The sequence below is a fragment of the Physeter macrocephalus genome, chromosome 18, assembly GCF_002837175.3.
Source record: "Physeter macrocephalus isolate SW-GA chromosome 18, ASM283717v5, whole genome shotgun sequence".
In the NCBI taxonomy this organism is placed as follows: domain Eukaryota; kingdom Metazoa; phylum Chordata; class Mammalia; order Artiodactyla; family Physeteridae; genus Physeter; species Physeter macrocephalus.
This window is the reverse complement of record NC_041231.1, coordinates 20,709,756-20,731,844: the sequence shown is the minus strand read 5'-3', so window position 1 is coordinate 20,731,844 and position 22,089 is coordinate 20,709,756. Positions and strand designations below refer to the sequence as shown.

The window sequence follows — 22,089 nt, the reverse complement described above, 5'->3', positions numbered from 1 at the left end:
TGAAGGGCTTCCAAGTAAGTGAACACACTGAGGTGCTGGGAGAGCGGAGGGCACGGAGAGGGCATGGAAGCTCTGTGCCCCTTCCCACATACCTTGCCCTACACACCTCTTCCATTTAGCTGTTGCTGAGTTGTATCCTTTACAATAAATGGATAATGGTAAGTAAAGTGCTTTCCTGAGTTTTGTGAGCCATTCTAGCAAGTTATCAAACCCAAGGAGGGGGTTGGGGGAACCCCTCAGTTGATCAGAGGAGGGCTGGACTTGTGACTGGCATCTGATGTTTGTATGTGTGAGGCGGCGGGGCAGGGCAGTCTCGTGGGACTGAACCCTCAACTTGTAGGATCTGAAGCTAGCTCTAGATACAGAGGGTCAAAACTGAACTGAATTTTAGGACACCCAGTTGGTGTCAGAGAACTGGTTGGTGTAGAGAAAAAACCCCACATTTTTGGTGTCAGAACTGTTTTGTGGATAGAGCAGAGAGGAAGATTTTTTTTTTTCCTTAATTCACCAAGCTAGTTACTCAAGTCCTAATATTCTATGTGCCTATAAAACACTGGGACTCCAATTTCTTCATAATAATTTTTTCTTCAGAACCATAATACCCTTTCACAAGCTAATATATTTTTATCTCGGTAAGTAAACAGAAACAAACTTGAGGAATGTCAGGATTTAAAATGCTATCTCTATTTCTGCAAGTAATTTGGTTATTCCAAAAACTAATGTCCCTGCTGTGAGGAGTCCTTCATATCACAGCATCAGAGATTTCACTTAACCTTAAAATGAAATGCAGTTTATAAAAATAATATATTGAAAAATGGCACCTTGTTTAGCCATTAAAGTACAGGTATTTAGTCAGAATAGACTGAAATAATTTTGTGTATACTTATAGATTTTCAGGAAGACAAATATTTCATCTTAGCTGCTAGACGAAACACATTTCAATAAATATCAGGCAGGCGGATGCATTCGACAGGTTTTAGAAGACAAATCCAGATCTATCTCCTACTCCTCTTTACTTAGCTCTCAGTCCCTGGAGGGCTGCCCTATGTGAATTACATACCAAGCTCGCTGACCCTCTGGCTTCTCGCTGGATGGAGAGGAAATGGAGCAGGACCCTGTACAGCCCTCCCAGTACAAATCCTTTCTGTATACCCTGTTTCTTGTTTGCAGGAAATAGGCTTCATTTAGCCTCTGTGACCTACCCTGAGTTCCAAAGGGCAGATTCAAATAACTGCTTATCAGGGAAGGGAGGGAATACAGAAACAAAGGAGAAGCGGGCAAGAAATAATAGTGCATGGGGTGGGAGTGGAGGCGCAGGGTCCTGCTTCCACCTCAAGGAATATACGTAACAATACCTTTGAGTTCTTCTGCAGGAACTAAGCCCCCCCACCCCCCGCCCCGCCCCGCCCAGGTGGAGGATGGTAACTTCAGCCTGAGCAAAAGTTTCCTGGAGCACAGCCCTGTTTACCTCACCACCAACCAATCAGAAGAAAGTCTGCACACAGTGGAAGATAAATGAAGACCCTGAAGTCCTCCCCAAATGATTCTCCCTTTAAAAACTTTCATGGTCGAGCAGAATCTTCAGCGTTGGTTTTTGGACACAAGTTTGCCATCTTCCCAGTTTGCTGGCCTCCTGAATAAAGCCACTTTTCCGTTCCTACCAGCACTTGTCTCTTGAGTCCCGGCTTTTGAGAGGAGAGCAGCGAACCTGAATTCAGAAACAGAGAAGCCGGGAGACGGGCCGGTGGGAGGAGAGAGAGGCTGGGATATTTACTCCCCTGGATCCCTCAATGCTGAGCCAACAGTCTGGTAGGGACTATATTTGCCTAATAACAAACCCAGATTTGTTTGGGTGGCTCTCACTCACACACATACTTACTGCTCTCCCCAGCACAACAGATCCTTCCACCACCTCCAGAAAGTCTGCATTTTATTTACTCAATTCATTCTTGCTGCCTTCCTGTTTATTTAAATGGGCCTGAATTGTCTCTATCCAATTTTCCTATGTACATGTGACTCGTTCTAGAGTGAAGTTAATTCTCTGCCTGACAGTAAGGAATTAGACTCTCTCCATATGTCTTTGTTTCTTCCAGTAGAATTTTCATATTCTCAGAAAAGTATTCAAATACTTGACGTCTTTTTCTATTCTAATTAAAATGTTAGGAACTAAACACATTCTGTACAGCTGTTTAGAACAGGAGGTAGGATAGAGGTATCAGTGAAGTTTTAGTTTGGCCTTCTGTACACATTTTTAGTTATGTTCCCCTGTTACACATTAAAAAAAATAAATCTACTATGTTCCCCTCCCTCCCCAGCCAAGTTCTATTTCGCTGCCAAACATTTTAAAAAAATCGACAACTTCCCCTCGCCCCCCCTCCCGGGGAAACACTGAAACGGCCCGCCCTGGCCAGGCACCACAGTGACCACTTGCCTGAGATATCTTCAACAGGAGGTCCTGGTAAGGAATGCGAAACTAACAAGCTACCACCAACCAGAAGAATTCGGGAAAGGTCACAAGCAAAGAGGAGACGCCAGCCCAGATGTCCTGCCAGCTTCCCAGAATCCTTCTCGCTGGAGTCCATCTTGGCCGAGCGATGCACGCGCCACCAGGAAGGACCCTGAGTCAAAGTGACTGGCCAGAGATAACCCAAAAACTAACCCCATTCCCATACAACCCGAGACTGCGAGCCACGTGGGCAGAGCAGTTCTCCCGGCTTCCCTTACCCTGCTGCTCTCCACCAGGGAGCCCCTTCCCAATAAAGTCTTTTGCTTCGTCAGCACGTGTGTCTCCCCGGACACTTCATTTCTGAGTGTTAAACAAGAGCCCACTCTCGGGCCCTGGAAGGGGTCCCCCTCCGGCAACTGTTCCACAAATATGCTTACCTGTAGTATTTCACAAGTATAGATTTTTGTTTCCATCACTTATCAAGGTCATTCTCCCAAGTTTTATCTTCTCAAGACACAAAATGACTTTAAAGAAATGGACTGGGGGCTTCCCTGGTGGCGCAGTGGTTGCGCGTCCGCCTGCCGGTGCAGGGGAACCGGGTTCGCGCCCCGGTCCGGGAGGATCCCACGTGCCGCGGAGCGGCTGGGCCCGTGAGCCATGGCCGCTGAGCCTGCGCGTCCGGAGCCTGTGCTCCGCAACGGGAGAGGCCACAGCAGTGAGAGGCCCGCGTACCGCAAAAAAAAAAAAAAAAAAAAAAAAAAAGAAATGGACTGTATAGTATATACCAAACTAGAACTTTGGAGCTTTTGTTCCTCAGGCACCCACTACCCATGAACTTAAATCATCTGCATCCTCTTTATCTTGTCTGTACGTATCTCTTGTTCCTATGCAAAGGGCACAAGAAAAGATCTCAGCCTGAGTGTTGTGGCTTAGAAGATGAACTAAATTGGAGCCCAGGGAAATGAGCTAGCTCCTCGTGACTACTTGGTCAAATCAGAAAGAAAATTAGTCTAGATGCTAGTGATGATGTGTGCTCAGCACGCCATGTGGCACATGATGAGACGAGAGGGAAGCAGGTGCTATTAACAATTGTAAAGCCACGCTGGGGAAACTGCAACCCAGAAAGTTAGCCGCATGCCTGATAGTTAAATACTCTGCTAAGTCATTTATTCTTCCAGATTACTGTTTAAATCATTGTTGTGACTATGAAAATACATATTTTTATCTTGGCATAATTATATAAATTATTCCTTAAGTTGCCCCAATTAGTATACCTTTTCCTGAGTTTGTTTCTTTTCATACATACCAAGCACTTGGGGAACAAACTTTCACTAGTTGTTTCCTTTCAATACTGTATTCAGGCTCCATCTGGATGTTAAATTTGCTACTCTTTACATAGATAGGCAAGATGTCATCATTAATTTCGAGCAAAGTCCCATACGCTCATCGCCCCTCATCTTTTTGCCCCCCACCTAACAGCAACACCAGTAGCAACACAAACAACAGCATTGAGTCCCATACTCAGATTGTGCTGAGTGTTTCTGTATTACTGCACTGGTTTTCAAATTTCCCCTTTCAATGAAATCTTATCCCAATGCCTAATATTCAAAACAGAAAAGGAGAAGCTCCCAAAGTCTCTTTGGGCCATTTTCACAATGGCTGCTTTATCTCACTTAAAGTTTCTCCAGTGATGCTGAGAGTTATTTACTGTCTTAACTGGGCCTTGGAGAGCGTTCGTAATGTGCTCAAAGCCAGAGAGCCGTAAGATAATGGAGCCAAAATTGCATTTATTCAATCAACATGAATTTCTTTGCCTGCCTCCTGTGTGCCAGATACAACTCTTGGCACTTGGGATACATCAGGGAACAAACAGGCAGAATCCCCTGTCGCTGGTGGAGCTTATATTCTGTCCCAGTGGATTTGAAGGCAGGTTTGTCTAATTCAAAAATGGTGTGGACTTCATGAGATACTACAGTGGCACTACTTGGATTCTTTGGTTTTCTCTCTTGTTCAGTCAACCTCTCTTTCCTGACCTGAGCCACAGGGGTATAATTCTACTTTCTTAGAGAGTATGCATGTCTGGATGACTCATGATCAGCTTAAACTGATACATTCTAAAAGCAGCATCTACCTGCCCCCAAGCTGTCAAAACAATAGGCCAGTGACTGGTAACATTCCTGTGGTACTCGGAAGCCCACAAAGCCCATTTATATACAGTCTCTTGCTTATTTCTCTTAACTACTTCACAAGCTACAACCAGGTCAGAAATGATGATCCTATCATACAGTTTGTAAAGGACAAAGTTATGAATGGGGGATGTGTACTTCAGTCTGCTGTTGGAGGGATGCAAAATGTGCTCATTAATTTTCTTTAAGTAAATTTGATTTAACACTGAAATTTCATATCCTGCTCAGCTAATGGAAAATTCGACTTCAGTCACTCCTGGGGCTCCCTTCCCAAAGCCTGGCCAAGATAACTTGCTGTTACCTTGGTCTGATCCCTTTAGGCCCAGCGGTTCTGCCACGCTTGGGGAAGAAGAAGTCCTTGCTGAGGGTGGGAAGCACAGCTGTTCCCTTCTGTGGTCTGGCCACCAACCTGGGCACTGCCAGGTAGAAAGCTGAAATTTCTCTTGTATTTTTTCCTCTGTGGCATGTTCTCTCTCTTCACCCTCTAGGATACATGAAATAATCTCCTTAAAGGCCTGAGCTTTGGAAACAAAGCGAGGAAGGAAGGGATCTCACAGGCAACCCCATCTTGATAGCCGTCACAAACTCTCAGGAGGCAAAAGAGCTTGGAGTCGAAGAACTGCTTGAGAATAGTTACTGGGGAGAAATCTATAAATTAATATCTGAAAGATTCTCCTGGGACATGGCTCACACTTATTCATTGCTTATTATTATGAGCCAGAAACTGTGAGAAGCACAGGCGCCTAATCTCATTCAATCCTCTCCAAATCCTAATTAGGTTAGGCCCATTGTTCCCATTTTGCAGGCGAGGAAAATGAGGCTCACAGAATTTATGTAACTTTTCCAGCACAGTGAGTGGCAGAGTTGCAACCTGGCACGGCTCTGACCTCAGGATTATGCTCCTTTACATCTGTGTTCCTTCCATCCCACGTACCCTTCCTGCCAATGCCATTTCTCTAATCACGGGGGGGCTACTATTCGTTGCCCACTATCTTTCACTGCTTCTACTCACTGTCAGGGAATTAAAGGAATTTTCCACCCAAGTGTTCTTGGCTTCCTTTAAGATGCTGATCAAGTTGCTCTGCTATATATTTATGTGGTGTTTTGCTTCTTCAGTATCACTTCGGTTTCCTTAAGTCTGGACAGCTCTGTCTGTGATCAGGGTCTCTGTCAAGACCAGGGCCTCTGTGTCAAGACCAGGGCTTCCTATACATACATGTGCAGGAAGATGTTTCTCTATGGGTATTTACTAAAAATGCACATTCACAACACCCACCCCTAGATGTCTGGGTTCAGTGGGCCCAGGGAGGATTCTGGGGGCTCATCTTCAGCAAAAATTTAGGTAATTGTGGTGAAGGTGGCCCATGGTGCATCCTTTGAGCATCACTGCTCTAGCCAATCCTTTCTCTACTTTATCTTTAATTTATTCAAGTCACTGCTTGTTTGGTTACAAGGACCAGGGACTCTCTCAAGTTCAAATGTAAAGGGAGCTGGCTGAAAAGGAGGACAAGGTGACATTATGAGAAAGAAAATAGCCAACTCAAGAACTGGACAATTGTCAAAGAGCTCTTCTATCTTGCTCTTTAAGCTCCATGGGTCCTTGTCTCCTCCATTCTTTAGGGCTGCATGAAAGTATGTCTGCTCCATCTCATCTCTGTAAATCAGTTTTGTCCTATCTGCCCATGGCCTTCACTTGCAAAGTCTGAACTGGGTCCTAAATTTGACATATCACTGCATTATGCTCACGAAACACAATCTCTATGCTGCTTGCTTCAATACCTCAAACAAGAATCTGACTAGCTCAGCTTAACTGTCCATGGGTCAGCTGCCTTTGAGCAAGTGGCCACCCTTGTGCAGTCACTGAGGTTATGTTGGCAAGTGGCAGGGTACACGGTCCTGTATTGCAAACACGTGCATGTAAACCTGCCACTGAATCAGGAATTAGAAGCATGAGGGAAGCTGGCTAAGAAGGTGGCTGTGGGTCAGGGTGAAATCACAGCTGTGGCTACCACAGTGTCATTGTCACAGAAACCTTCTTAAGACTTCGCCTTTTATCTTGTCAGCTCTCAGCTCAACTGCTCCCACTTTTCTCTAACTGCTCCCACTTTTCTCTAACTGCTCCCTCCTAAACATGGAGCCCAGTCCAGAATGGTTCTTCTTAACATTCAGAGCCGTCTGTGACCTGGCCCCACTGTACCCTTCTACCGTCACCTGCCCTACAGGAACCACCTTCTGCAGGTGGACCTCTACTTCTTCCACTCTTTCAATGTGCCATGCTCAGTCTGGAATGTTTCCACTTTCTCTACGTTTACATATTTTTTTCTTTAAAGTCCTGTTAAACCTTACGACCCTTATGAAACCTTTCAAGGTCACTCATCCCTCAACCACTTTCTGTGTGGCCTATTCTGAACTTCATTACATTTGGTCTTGTGTTATGCCGTTTCAGACCTTTCATCTTATTTCATCAAAGGCAATTACTTGAAGGCAAGAATTACATTCTACAAGGCTGACTTCTCTAGAGCCTAGAAGTAGCAAGGCCACCAAGAAAATAAGACAAAGCACTGGAAGAGCTATTAGCAGATATACCCAGTGAACTTAAATACGATGTTTTGACCTCACTCTTATTTTTTAGCCAAACTAGCTAAAGATTAGGCCCACAGGATACATGATTTCCTTTCATTTTATTATTTTTTCTTCTTTTCTATCTCGACTAACATCACTTTCATTCAACTGGTTGAGTTAAAGTCAATATCCGTCGGTAGTCACACAGAACAATACGGTGATAAAATTGAACAAAAGTCAGACTTTAGCTAAGATGTCATTGTTAAGAAGACTTTTAAATGAAAGCAGACAAGGTAGCATGGCAACATACTTACACGAGCTAATTAATTTTAAAAGACATTACCTCATAGCCGAGTAAGTGTCCATTGCTCAACTTCCAAGGAACAGCGTTCCAAGAAACTTCAATTTCTGAGGAAGACAAGCTATTTGCAGAAACTTGAGATGGAGCTACTGTAGGCTCTATTTGGGAACAGAAAAATATACTGAAGTTCTTATTTTTTTAAAAAAAGCATTTTAACATATTTGAACATGTAAAATATTCTGTAAAAATATTTGAAAACATGAACCACGTCTTGGTCACTTTCCATTTCCTAGGAAGAGATAGCATCACAGCCACAGACTTTTCCTTGATGAACAGCCAGAGCAGCTTGCTCCCTCTCTGGCACTCCCTTCTTGGTATCCTACCTTCCTCCCCATCATTACTTCTCTCCTCTCCGTCCCACAGTCCCTATGGGAAATCCTATGCCCACAAGGGCTACTTATTTTATGTTATTTTTTGTTTTTCCAAATAAAGGTCAAGGTCTACAGAGTTCATTTATTCAATAAGCATTTAGTGAGTGCCTTGTCTAGCCAGGCCCACAAGAGGGGCAAAGTTAAATGAGATCCTGTACTCTTCTGGAGGAGATGAGCACACACAGAGCTTAATACACAGGAAGAAATCCCCTTTGTAATGGAGAACTCTTGGGGCTTCATGGATCTCACTGCGATTCTTTCCTCTCAGGAGCTCTGAGCAGAGATGCGTCCTCCCCCAGTATACATTTCTACGTTAAAGGATCCTGCTCCCTGGCCATGGCTGACGCATACTGAGATCGACCCCTGGTCCAAGGATGGGCCTATGAGATTTTTTTCTCTTGAGAATTTGAAATGTGCTTTGGAAAAAATGAGGAAGACTTGAGGCCAATCAATCCAGCCCTGGTGCCCTAGAGAAGCCCTAGGTTTCTGAGGGCCCAGAGCTTCTCTGATTAAGGCTCTTCATGAGGTTTGCTATTTACCTCTCTCTTTGATTCAATGAAAGGTGCGAGTATATTTCCAATAAGTCCCTGCTTTTTAAAAAGACAAGTCAAATCAGTTTCTGACATTTGGAACAGAAAGACCTTTAACCAAATCATCAGCGGTGGCAAGAGTGGAAACAGGAGAAGGAAAGTGCAGGAGGCAAGAAGAGAGTAAAAGGCTCTGGCCGTCCCTCCTTCCCAGCTGCCGCCCGCCCCCAACCCCGTCTACCCAAACTCCCTGGTTAATTTAACTGCCATCACCCCTCAGACTCCTGACCTGCTCGTGTAATGATAATCCTTCTCAGCAACTCTTGGAGATGGGGTCTGGCTATGAATATAAAAGCTCTTGGTTTTGCAAAAAATTTTAAAATCCTGTTCCCTTTTTCTCTCAGAACTCAGTGGGAAAAGAGAGAACAAAAATAGGAGGTGACAGGATGACGAAAAATTGAGCCTCCTTACTGTTTTTAGGAATGACAACTGTGGACCCGCTTTCTCAATTTACTGTAAGGCTTGGAGGATAGAGGAGATACTGTGGAATCGTATTTCATGAGCTCAAACGACTCAAGAGCAAAGGCCCGGGGTTAAAATACTAGCTCAATAGGTCTGTATGGATTTTGGCAAGTTCGTTAATTTCTTTCATCAAGCTTCCGTTTTCTCCTGTGTGAGTGGGCAATAACAATAGTACCTACTGGTCATTCCTCCTTGGAAAATTCAAATTAGGTAATGTCTGGCTGATAGCATCCAATACATGTTAGCTCCTGCCATTCTAACTAGCTGGAACCGCATGAGACAGCCAATATTCAGCTGCTTTTGACCTATAAAATGGCAATTTCGTAGGATTCTCCCAACATTACTATTATTTTTACTATTACTCTCTGGGACAGAAAGGCAGAGAAAGGGAGTGAGTCCAGAGTGGAGTATGTACGAATCTATACCGACTAGAACTGGTGAAACCCATCCTCAAACCTGCATATTCCACACCTCCCCAATGTCAGACTTCTGGTCCTCCCTCTCCATCCTGCTAAGACCTCTTTCTCAGGTCTAGGAACCACTATAAAACTTCAGACTAGGGCACTTCAAAAAGAATATCTTAATCTTACCTCCCAAAGAAAGCTGTAGAAGGCTGTGTTGCTCCCTGCTCCACAGACTGGAACTCAATGTATTCCTCATAAGCAGATTTTTAACTAATTATTACCTCCTCTAACTATCCATTGAGTCTCACACTTCAAGTAGGCATGGTTGATCTTTATTACCTGGACTAGTAACTATGACTTCAATCATTCTCCTTTTCCAGAAATATATCTGAAGTCACAAAGAACTTCCAAATGGGTTTTTGGAGCACAATTGGTTGATTAAGTGTGGAACCGACATACAGATCTTCCTTGACTTATGATGGGGTTACATCTCGATAAACACATCTTAATTTGAAAATATCATAAGTCGAAAATGCATTTAATATACCTAATATAGCAAACAGCAAAGCTTAGCCTAGCCTACCTTAAACAGGCTCTGAACACTTACACTAGCCTACAGTTGGGCAAAATCATCTAATACAAGGCCTATTTTATAATAAAGTGTGGAGTATCTCCTGTAATTTATTGACTGCTGTACTGAAAGTGAAAAATAGAACGGCTGCATGGTACAGAATAATTTTAAGCATATCCATTGTTTACCCTTGTGGTGTCTGGCAGACTAGGAGCTGTAGCTACTGCTGCCCAGCATCCTGAGAGATTATTTTACTCCACATCACTAGCCCAGGAAAAGATTACAATTTGAAACTCGAAGTACAATTTCTACTGAAATGTGCCTCACTTCACACCACTGTAAAGTCGAAAAATCATTAAGTTGAAGACCATCTGTCTAATCATAGCCTTTCCATACCTTCTTCTGCAGAGAACACTGTTGTCACTGGGCTAAATGGTCCTTCACCTTTGTTATTATAAACACCCACTTTAACTTCATACAGTGAAAATGGCAGGATGCTTTCATTTCTAAAGACATATCTTGGGGTATCAGGAGATGTGACCACTGTCTGGATCCAGTTGGTTACTCCAACAGGGCGGAAAGCAACAACATATCCAAAACCTTCACCATTCTGTAGTTCTTCAGGGACTGGCTATAAAGGAAAGGCATATTAACTCACGCTTTCACACGAGAGCAAGGCAAAAATAAACGCAGCTATAATGCCGAGTCTTTTGTAAAAGCCATCAAATAATAATCTACATTGTATTAAGTGGTCGGATTAAAAAAGGAGAAAAAGGTCAGGGGGACAGTCAGCTGCTTTTAAATAAACATATGCCACTCTTTCATGGCCATCAGATAACTAACTGGAATCTTCCTAAATTATTCAGATTTTTGAGCCTCTTGCAGCCCCAGTTTGAGTTCTGAATAATAAAGATACACTTTCAGTTGAAATACTGCATCTCTAAATCAGATAAAAATCATCTCATCCATAATGTTGATTTTATAGAAAAAAACTACACATTGACATGATAATTCAGAGCAAAAGAGTAAAACTTTAAAAAAGGAAATAAAAACAATATATTAAACTCAAAGCTGTATTTGCATCATGGCAAAAATGCCTACTGACACTCCATAATCTCTTGACTTCTTATTTTCCCATCCACATCTTCAAATAATGTAGACAATTCTAGTGCCTTCTGACTTTGTTAATTAATATTTTTCCTGATTATGGCTTAAAGCAAGGGCTGAGAGAACGGCTAGGAAGCAGCAGCGGCCGGAGCAGTGGCGTGTGCATCACCAGCGGGGGAGCAGCTCCAGAGGTGCTGCTCCGGAGTAAACAGCCAGGACTAGACTCTCAGCCCTACGCTGACCAGCCAGATGACCTCGGGCGAATTATTTAACATCCCTATGCCCTAGTGCTTCCACGGAAAAAATCTTGCGAGGATAAAATGAAAAAAAAAGATGCAAAATGCTAGGAACGACGATTAACACCGAGTGAACGCTCAAAAATATGAGCTACTAGTTCCAGCCGCCACCACTAGCACCAGCCAGGATGCCATGAGTGTGGGAAGAGCGTCACCCTGAGGGGCAGGCGCTGTGCAGACACTTACATCCCAGGTGATCACCAGTTCAGACCGGCTCCCACCTCCTCCACCGGCGTCTGAAGGAGGCACTTCCGGCACTGAAAGGTTAGAAAGAAAGACTGAAACCCTGCTAGCATCTGCTAATATTTATCTGAAAGAAGGCTCAATGTTGTTTACTTTTAATACTTAAAAGAATTTGATCATTGGCACATTACGTGTGTGTGCGTGTGTGTGTGTGTGTGCACGTGCACACGTGGGTGTATATACGCAATTATATGTGTGTATATATGTGTGTGCATATATATGTGTATATATATATATATCTTTGAGGGAGATCATCACATGCTTTATTTTGCATAAAATTATAAGAGATTCAAAATATCTCAAACAGTAAGAAAACAATGACTCGGTGTGAAGGTTAATAAAACAAGAAAAAGTGATTCATCAGGGATGATGATAAATCAATCCCGTATGGCCATTTTCTCCCCCCAGTTTCAAAGCTGTTTTTTAAATTGAGGTATAGTTGATTTACAATTGTTCAGGTGTACAGCAAAGTGATTCAGTTTTATATATATAAATATATATATATATATACACACACATATATATTCTTTTTCAGATTCTTTTCCCTTATACGTTATTACAAGATATTGAATATAGTTCCCTGTGCTATACAGTAGGTCCTGGTTGTTTACCTATTTTATATACAGTAGCGTGCACCTGTTAATCCCAAACTCGTAATTTATCCTGCCCTTCTCCTTCCCCCTTTGGTAGCCATAAGTTTGTTTTCTATGTCTGTGAGTCTATTTCTGTTTTGTAAATAAGTTCATTTGTACCATTATTTTTTTAGAGTCCACATATAAGTGATATCGTATGATATCTGTCTTTCTCTGTCTGACGTGACTTCACTTGGTATGATAATCTTTGGGTCCATCCACGTCAGCATGAAGGATTTAACTTGTGACTATTTCAAGTACAGATTTAGCTCTCAGAACAACATTGGCTCTATATAAAGATGACCCATACTTAAATCCTCAAGTCCTGTTATGAGATAATCTTTATGAACCTCACACAGGCTTTTATGCTGAGAAATTTATGCTTAGTAAATCCCATGACACACCTAGAACCTAAGTTCCCTGAAGGTGGGTCTTTGCTGTGTTCAGAGCTGTACCCACTGTACCTAGAAAGTGTTCAGTGCACAGCAGGTACTTCCTGAATATGTGTTGTGTGAATAAATGAACTGAACACCAAGACAGACGTGGCTCCCTGATTTCTCACAATACCTGGCATAAACATTATATGCATTGTCCCGTGTAAAAGAGCATCATTAAAATTATTGAAATGTATTCCGTGACTTCTATCTTGGCTTTGTTCCAAAGTGATATATTGGCTTTATTTCAAACATAATTTTAGTTAGTCTTAATTAATACTACAGACTCTGAAAAGGAAAGTCTTAAATCCTCTCTGATGCCTCAATAACGTGATACCATGTACACTTTCTACTTTGCAGTTTCAATGTTAGGCTATTTTTAGCATTATAAAAAGAGTCTTATGGTTAATATTAATAGTTGCCCCACAGGGAAAATTTTAACAATAATTCTCTCTTAATTTAATACTCAAGGGGCCAAAATATACCTATTCATCAATCGCTTAAGCTTGGTGGCAGAATGAGATTTTCTAGCAGCTGAACTCCCAGAAGTCATTATCCTACCAATTTGTCAATGCTTGTTATAAATGAAAACAGCACTTCCCCTGTTAACAGGGTGACTATATCAGGTACTAATTATAACCTTAAGTGACAAAAACATATTCACTCTACATGCACTAATGAATGCTGACGATGGACTGAACTCTTGCAAATGTCACACTACATCAGAATCACTTACACGTGTCTTTCGACAAATGCCATATGGCCAGTCTGCCGTGAGATAGTTCAGATAATTGCGACAATGCATTATCGAGGCTGGAGATCAAGTGCAAGAGAAGTGGAAATACACACCCAGAAAAACCTATGAAGCCATGACTCAGAAAACAAAAACACTAACCTGCCTCCTCAGTTCTTACTCTTTCTGAGGGTAAACTGGGTTCTCCACCTCCGATTTTGTTACTGGCTACAACCCGAAATTCGTATTCCACCCATGGATTTAACTCGACTACCGTAGCTGTGTGTGTTTTCCCATCAATGACCTCAGGCACTACAAAGGAATATTTCAGAGAGGTAAATGTCTGTACGTCTTAGGGTTGACCTGAAATCCATTCATATGTACCGGTGGCATTTGCCTCTCCCCCTTTACCTGTTGTGGCCGTCTGCCAACCCACGGAGAAAGGGGTCCGTGCCTGGACAGAATAGGATATAACTGGGCTGTGGTTGTCTGTACCTTCTTTCCAAGAGAGTTGGGCTGTTGTATCTGTAATTTCATCTACCTTTACGTCTTCTGGTGGTCCAGGTGAACCTAAGGCAAAAATGCAAACAATATTTAGCAATTCCATAAACGTCATTCTCTTCTACCAATGTGAAGAACATGCCCCATAGCACTTGAATCCCTTCAACAGATCCCAATTTCAAAAGCACTTAGGGAAAAAGGACATGTACCTGGCAACAAAACTTCCACTTTTTTTTCTTTCACATTCCTGTTGTTAGATATTAAATCTGCATTTTGAGCCATGAATTCCAAAGGCATAATACTCCACAATTGCAAATGAAACCTGCTTTTTGAGCCCTCTATTCAGCAGGATTCCTGCACTGTTCCAAATTCAATATCCTTTACTTCTGGCGCGAAAACTTTTTCTTTAATCTTCTGGGACATCTCTGTAGTTCCCAGTTTGTAATCTAGAGCTGTTTTATTCTACCATGCACTCTGGGTCATTTTTCAGCTCAGTAGCAAATCAGTACTTTGGACAGTAGCTCAGACTGGCAAATTTTCTCAGGCATCCTAGATGATCCTGTGTTTTATTTTGGAAGTAGACACACACACACACACACACACACACACACACACACTATCACTACTCTCTCTCATATTAAACACTATTGCTGAATTAATGACATGCTCAAAAACACATCAGCTTGGCAGCAGCTGTGGAATGCTTATTACAGTGAGAGCTATTGGAATGACAGAGTTGAGATTTTTATTTCTTTGAATTAGCACCCATCCTTATTCTCACATCTTCTGGTCTATTTGAGCAGGAGGATCAAATCAATATTATATAACTCACATGTTCATATGCTATCTCATCATGGTTTTTCAGTGAGAAAGGCTCAGTTAAGATGCGAAATTAAAGAAGCACACAGAGCCATTAATGTTTACCTCTTACTATGAGGTCAGCGGCAGATGAAACACTGTCCACCCCTGTCTGCACCATACAAACATATTTCCCACTGTGTTTCAACTGAATGTTTCTGATCATTAAATCGCCTGACGAACTCTGTTGGAAAAAACAGGTAATGAACATATTGTTAGTTTGAAAACACAGAGACTCTCGAAGGCTATGGCCAACAACACCACTGGAATAAAACCCATATTTAGAGAGAAAACCTAGGTGGTTCCAAGACAGAAGATTGCTACGATGGAAAGTATGGAAATAAAAACAGGTTAAAAACCATACATGATTGCAGACATAGATTTCTGTAGCTAAATAAACAACAAGCTTTCCCCTGGGCATTTATGGTTTCAAAGATAAATAAGAGCAGAGATTACAGTCTCAGAGTCTAAATACTTTCACTAGGGTGACACTTCTTTTTATATCCACTGCTCAGCACCAGCTCAACTCTTTTCTCTGGTTCCATCCTCTTTGAAATTATCTGCCTGAGAAGAAGACGGAAGCATTTAGGTATCTGGTGGGAGATAAAGGCAGCACGACAAGGGGATTACCACGGTTGAAACACTTTTCTGGACACTTTGAAGCTTAAAAAGCCTAATGCTATTTAATTCCTTTGCTACAGAATTTAGGGACAGTCAGTATGAACCCCTCAATAAGAAGAAACTAAAACATTTTTAACCAAAAAATAATAGCTGCCCATAAAGACATAGGCTGGCATTCCCCAGTGCCAATTAATGAAGCAAATGTATTTCTAAAAGCTCAACTTCAAATCGTCCTCGTTTTGAAAGAAAGTAAAATCATGTTCGTAAAATGAGTAACTGCAGGCCAGTTTCATGCATTAGTAAAAGTATGGATTGAAATAAAACGATTTGGAAAGCAAAGCCCTTTGAAAAGGATCACTTAATGGAAAATCTCTAAACTGGTATGGAAGAGGAAGCAATAAGTAGTTTGTCTTATTAATTAAAAGGATAATTTTACTCTTGGGTTTTCCCAGTATTTGTTGAAAGATGGATTCCACTATCCTGCTTTTAGGTAATTTCCTAAGATCTCCTATCAGGTAGTTTCTTAAATATTGCTTCCTATCCTTAGGATTCTTAATGCGCTATGTATTCTCCGTTGGTTGGATTGTATGGCTTTAGCCTGGATTTCTTGAGTATCGGGAAAAGGCAGATGTGAGCTGATTGATGGCTGTAATTAAATGATAATCCAGAAACTGTTGAGTTGGCACATTTTACTTTCATCAGGTTAAACCTTTTCCTTTCCCTCCCTCTCTCTTTCTCCTCAGGGTTACTTAGAAATTTATCCCCAGGACAAAGCCTTCAATGCTTGCTGACCTTTAGAAACTCTTTAAATTTTATGAGCTCTATATACTCACAGGAGGTTGATTATCATTTCTATAGGAATCTCTTATTTTCAGTGAAGTAAGAACCGTTACGATTAAATTCCATCAAGGCATTGGGGTAAGTTGTTCTTCTTCCCTGTGTTTATTTGCTTATTTTGAAAGCAGTTGGGTAAAAAAGAGAATTGGAAGTAGCACTGTCTTTTTGTCCTCAGACACATGAATACAGCTTTTAGGCACAGAAGCTCGTTTTCTTTCTTGAAGGAGTAAAAAAACAGATTGATGTTGGGTTTGTCATTTTTGTTCACTTTGGTATTGATGGGTAAAGAGAGATATAACTTAGCTAGCTTGTGTAATAACCAAACCATCTTCCTGAAGAAATATAGTTAGGCTCACCATGAAGGGAAATATAATTTTTAATTATATTTTACACTGTAGAGTGAAAACGGAAGCAATAAACATGTAGACGGTAGGAACCATTGATTTTTTTTTTCAGCACCAAGATGAAACTGAGTGGATGAAGACATAAATGAAAAATAAAATGTAGCAAAAACTAAGGATCCTGTACTTAATTGTCTTTCTCAGTAGACTATATTTATATTGTTCCTCTTCTAGTGCTTTTTCTCTCTCACCCTATCTATTGTCTTTTAATGGAGCAATATGAAGAGTCAAGATTCATCTTAACAAAAGTTCACTGAAATGCTTGCCATACTAGATTCACTCGAGGTTAGAGAAGTGTGTTATACATGACCGCTGCTCTCTAGGATGTAAACCCAAGTCAGGGATATATATATATATATATATATATATATATACACATATATATATATGAAACAAGTTATGTTTACAAATTTAGAGAAGTTATTTAATAAAGGTTAAATAAAATCACACGGCACATACCATGTGGACACAACCTCAGAATGCAGGAGGCAGGAAATTTTTCAGTCCTGCTGAGTATGTCGAGCAACTGGTACTCTTGTTATTGCTAATGGGAATGGAGACTGGTGCAATCACTCTGGAACCTTGTTTAGAAATATCTACTAAGGCAGGATATACCCATAATCTACAACCTGGCAATTCCATTCCTAAGTAATACATACTTTACAGAGATGTGTGTGTATGTTCATCAAGACATTTATAAGAACGTTGTGGCAGTACTAACCATAATAGCTAAAGAATGGAAACAACCTAGTGTCCATCACAAAAAGTAGCTTAGTAAGTAGTGGAACACTCATTTAAGGAAATACTATTAGACCATGAAAATCAATGAACTATAACTATATAGACTGACATAGCTAAGTCTCAACATAAAAGATATAAATTAGATAGAAAGGAGTACAATGATACTAATCTATCATATCATACATCTAGACTGTGACTATCTTTGGAGGGATATTTAGTACTGCAACGAGGCAGCACAGCGACTTCTGGAATAGGGGTCATGTTGAGTCCTAATTTCATCGTTGGTCACCTGAATGTGTTCACTTTGTGAAAATTCACTGGGCTACACACTTATAATTTGTGTATTTTTTGGCAGAACATAATGACTCTCCAGATGCAGTTGTTATAATGTACAACTATAGCTCTAAACGCTCCACTATAAATAGGACCATCAGTGAAAAGGTCAAATAACATGGCTGCTATTCTAAACTCCAGTTTCTTTCACAAGAATTAAATGTTTAATAATAAAAGTACAATTAATTAGAACATTCTATAATTTCTTATTAAGATACGATTGATTATTCCCAGACATTAAAAAAATATAAAAAAGGAAAAGGAAATTCCAAAGGGAAGTTTTACTTATATCAAACCAATTCTTGTCCCCACCAATTTTCACTGCTAATGGTTAGAATATAGTCTGTTACTGATTAACTATGATAAAGGGGACAGGAGAGGAACGTCCGAAAAATCCAAGTAGCATTAGTCTAATTGTGGTAAAATAGCATTTGATAGATTATTTTTCAGTATATTTATCAGTAAAATTGCATCTATTATTTAGATACATTTAGAAACATGCTTCTAATTCCTCAGAGTGTAAGTATAAAACAACTTAACAAACACTACAAACATTAATCATCTTTGAATAAATTCTTAGGAACACTAATAACCCTTTGAATAAAAATAGCTTCTACTTTACTATCTGCTAAATTAGTTTGTCTTTCTTTGCATTGTTTTCCTAAACTCTCCTTTGTCCCCCTTCCCTCAAATAGAACGGACTAGAATTGGGACAACGCAGAGTCAGTTTCATTTTCTTCACTTCGCTTATCCCTACTGCCCTTAAAACGTCCCCCTCAAAGTGCAGCAGTGTAATTCCCAGTCTTTCCAGAAAGCAAGTCCTTTTTCTATGCCGCTGATCACAGCATTATTTGAAAATGGAGCTTTTAACAGTGCAAGAGGCCTATTCCTACAGCTTAAGCAGGGGTTTAAGAAGAGGGAGACATTTCTCTAAGTCATATGAATTTTAGCTCTTTCTCAGAAGCGCTATCTTTTAAAATAGGATCATTCATTCCAAAACTATTCATTAAGCAATGGCTATACTTTAGTTGCTGGGGATACAATAGTGAGGGAAAAAACCAGTCCTTATGTTCATGGAGCTTACAGCTGAAAGACAGCCATTAATCAAATGACTACCACAAATCAATGTAAAATTACAGTGTAATGCAAGTTCAAAGTACACAGACGAATCTATGATTCTGGAGTCTCAATGTATTGATAGTTGAGCTAAGATCTGCAATATGAATACAAGCTCTCTAGCAAAAGAGGGTAAGAAAAAAATGGTCTACATTAGAGCACTTACCCATATGCAGAGACTCTAAGGCAGGTGACAACATAGTCTCTTTTGGGAGTGGGAGGGATAGGCAATGTCAGGGGGGATAGTTAATCCACAAATCCACAGGACTAGGCCTCTCCCACTACCAAAAGCTCCATTTCTGTGCCCAGAAAACTAAAATTTCACTGTAGCTAATTTCAGGTTCATATTCATGTCTTAATGATAGTAAATTTTTTTATTATATTTGAAAAAACTTGTAAGTTTTTCTAGAATTACTTAATTATCTAATTAGTTGTTCACCTAATTATACAGATTTCTCCTAGAAAAGATCACATTTCCGGAACATGTAACAGGGATAAACAGTATATGGATTTATAAGTCAAATCACCTTTGAAATAAACGCTAAGAGAAAATCCAGTGAGCGCATGAGACGAAAAAGAAGATAAGCATGTTAACTTTTTCCCTATATTTTCTTAGGTGATGATGCTAGTAGAATTTTTGATGTAGTTGAAAAACCACTCTGCACTGAAAGAAAAACACTGCATGATGTGATAACCCATGCCAGCTGAAGGTAAGAAAGCAGACAACTCACTACTAATTACTCGTAAGCTGAGAGTACATTGTGGGATCTACCATATGCTACAAATCAAGGTATAAAATAAACCTTGGAACTTGGAAAACCTCTTGACCCCTGCAAATGTGGCATGCACTTTGAATAAAACAAATTTTCAGTAAAGACTAATTTCCTAGTAAGCACTCTTGATGTAAAAGCTGCTGCTGGACTGCCAAGAAGCATAATTTTCCAATTTAAGGGGAAAAAAAGCATTTTGACAACTATTTGGAAGGCAAGGTAGAATAGAAGCTCCTCCTTTTTAAAAATCACTTTACACAGCCTGTTTTTGTACAGATTCCAATGTTAATCATTCATCCTATCACTGGGTTGCCTTCCAAGTCCTGACACTGCATGTAAATCATACACAGGTGACTAGTGAACAGTCAAGCCTACAGGTTACTTCTGAAACTTGAGTGGTGTTTTTCTCTGTGAAGGTCCCTAAGGGAATTGGTGGCAGATGGGTCACCTCTGTATTTCTGACCAACCAAGTTAAATCTTGCCCCATCCCTACCTCAAATGGCTGCAACAAGGCCACCTTTGTTACAAATGGACACTGCTCACCCAAGGAACAGAAATAATTGGCAACCACTGAAACATGAAAATGGGCCCTAACACTGTAAACAATTTTAGTTTTTCTGACTGATTAATAATTTCATCTGAAACTGTCTGATGCCTGGTTGTCCAAACAGGTGATATCTAGTGCAGGTAATACGCAATCTGTTCACATCAAAACTTTTCGACTTTCTTTAGTACCAATAAACTGAAATAATTGATCCATTACAGGATTTAGAGACCCAGCTTGTCCCGTCATAAGTGTTTTGAAAGAATAACACATGAAAGATAAAAACTTGGTCAAAGACCTTCATGCATATTTTAAACTGTTTCAAATGCCCAAGTTACCTTAAAGGTATCAGCTTTTTAATTTCAACATCAAGTTCACATTAACAACTTGGGGATTTTTTTTTTCTGGCCAGTGTAGTGTTTATGGAGTATCTTACTGGAAGTTGGTGATCTCAGGATCCAGTGTCTACTCCCACAGTGACTGTACCTCAGTGTTTTCTAAACTTCAACCATTAGAGTTACACCTCCACATTTCTTTTTTTTTGCCATATTCCAGTACTAAATGCTCTATTTACTTGTTTCTTAAACTGTTTAACTTTCTTAAATAATATGGAAGTCAATACAGAAAATGTGTACTTTTATCTAACATGGAAAACAGCTGATCACAGTAATAGTTAACTGATAAAATGAAAACAGTGAGTGGAAAATAATGCAAATGGACACCGTCCAAAATAATGTAAATGGACACTAGCTGGGCACTCTCAAAGTCTCCGAGACTTGGACCTTTGCTCTTTTAATTAAAAAGGGAGATTAGCAAAAATTAGAAAATCATTCGTGACAAACCTAACACCATACTGAATTTTTCTCCTTGATTTAACCTAAATGATTGAAATGAAATTGAAAATAGAATAGATCTCATTCTGCATTATTTAATATTGCCTACTGGGTACCTAGTCTGTGCTTTGCAACACACTGGGCTACCCAGATCACTTAACCCAGTAGTTTTCAACATTGGCTGTACAGTAAATTCACCTCGAGGGTCTTTAAAAACATACCAGAAATCCCTAGGCCACATCCCAGAACAGTTAAATCAAAATAGACTAGAAAGAGGAGACCCTTTAGCTGATTCTAATGATCAGTTAGTATCTAAAAGCATTAAATGCCCGAGATTTTATATTCTTCACATCATCACTCCTCCTGGAAATAAAAGCTTCAAGATAGTCACTCTTTTCCCTAGCTATAAAACTCTGCAATTAATAAATGCATAAAATAATCATTAAGTTAGGCTGTTTAGTGCTGGGTTTATAAGCTGAGAACAGAACACCTGTACATATTTTCATTCCGGAAGATGGGTGAGAAAACTAGTATCTGTGAAACAGGTATTATATGTCAAGTACAAAGCGCATTTCCTTGACATCAGATTGCCTTGGTATACCTGTTGTCATTTTAAAAACACTAGTCATTGAAATAATTCAACATGGTGATAGATTTCTATAGATTCATATAGAAACTTACAGTTGGTCAATGTGAATCACCCTAGGATTACTCTGAATTGATGTGACGACACTTCAGAATGCAAGTATTTCAAGTCACAAGAGCCTACCCTGAGTAACAATTTATCTCATAGATCACAGGTCTTTTTTTTGTCTTTGTTGCTTTTACCCTCATATTAGAGGTTTAAAATATACTGGGAGCAGATCTGCCCCTTGCAGAATTATAAGGAAATCCATTGATACAAAGGCACAAAAAGCCACTGTTTCATGGAAACTTGACCAAGTTGTGCAAATGTCTTGTGCTCAAGTTCTAGTTCCAATTACTCTTGCTGTGTAATAAATTACCCCCCAAATTTAGTGGCTTAAAAAATTGATGGGCTTCCCTGGTGGCGCAGTGGTTGAGCGTCCGCCTGCCGATGCAGGGGGCGCGGGTTTGTGCCCCGGTCCGGGAAGATCCCACATGCCGCGGAGCGGCTGGGC

General features: G+C 40.4%; 1 protein-coding gene across 7 annotated transcripts in view; it reads right to left on the bottom strand.

The window, feature by feature from the left end:
• Window positions 1–22,089, bottom strand: part of CNTN3 (contactin 3) — a 342,830-nt gene that overhangs the window by 22,666 nt on the left and 298,075 nt on the right. For 5 of the 7 annotated variants that reach the window (XR_008615747.1, XR_008615748.1, XM_007100371.4 and 2 more), the window contains exons 14-19: window positions 14,821–14,938; window positions 13,807–13,965; window positions 13,558–13,707; window positions 11,540–11,610; window positions 10,347–10,581; window positions 7,538–7,653 (exon numbers count right to left, since the gene is read on the bottom strand). Coding sequence is in view for 5 of the 7 variants with exons in the window: in XM_007100371.4 (XP_007100433.2) it covers window positions 7,538–7,653; window positions 10,347–10,581; window positions 11,540–11,610; window positions 13,558–13,707; window positions 13,807–13,965; window positions 14,821–14,938 (849 nt within the window). In the remaining 2 variants the exon portion in view is untranslated. Of the gene's footprint in view, window positions 1–7,537; window positions 7,654–10,346; window positions 10,582–11,539; window positions 11,632–13,557; window positions 13,708–13,806; window positions 13,966–14,820; window positions 14,939–22,089 lie in introns of all 7 variants that reach the window. The other 2 variants (XM_024124000.3, XM_055079778.1) reach the window with 2 other exon arrangements.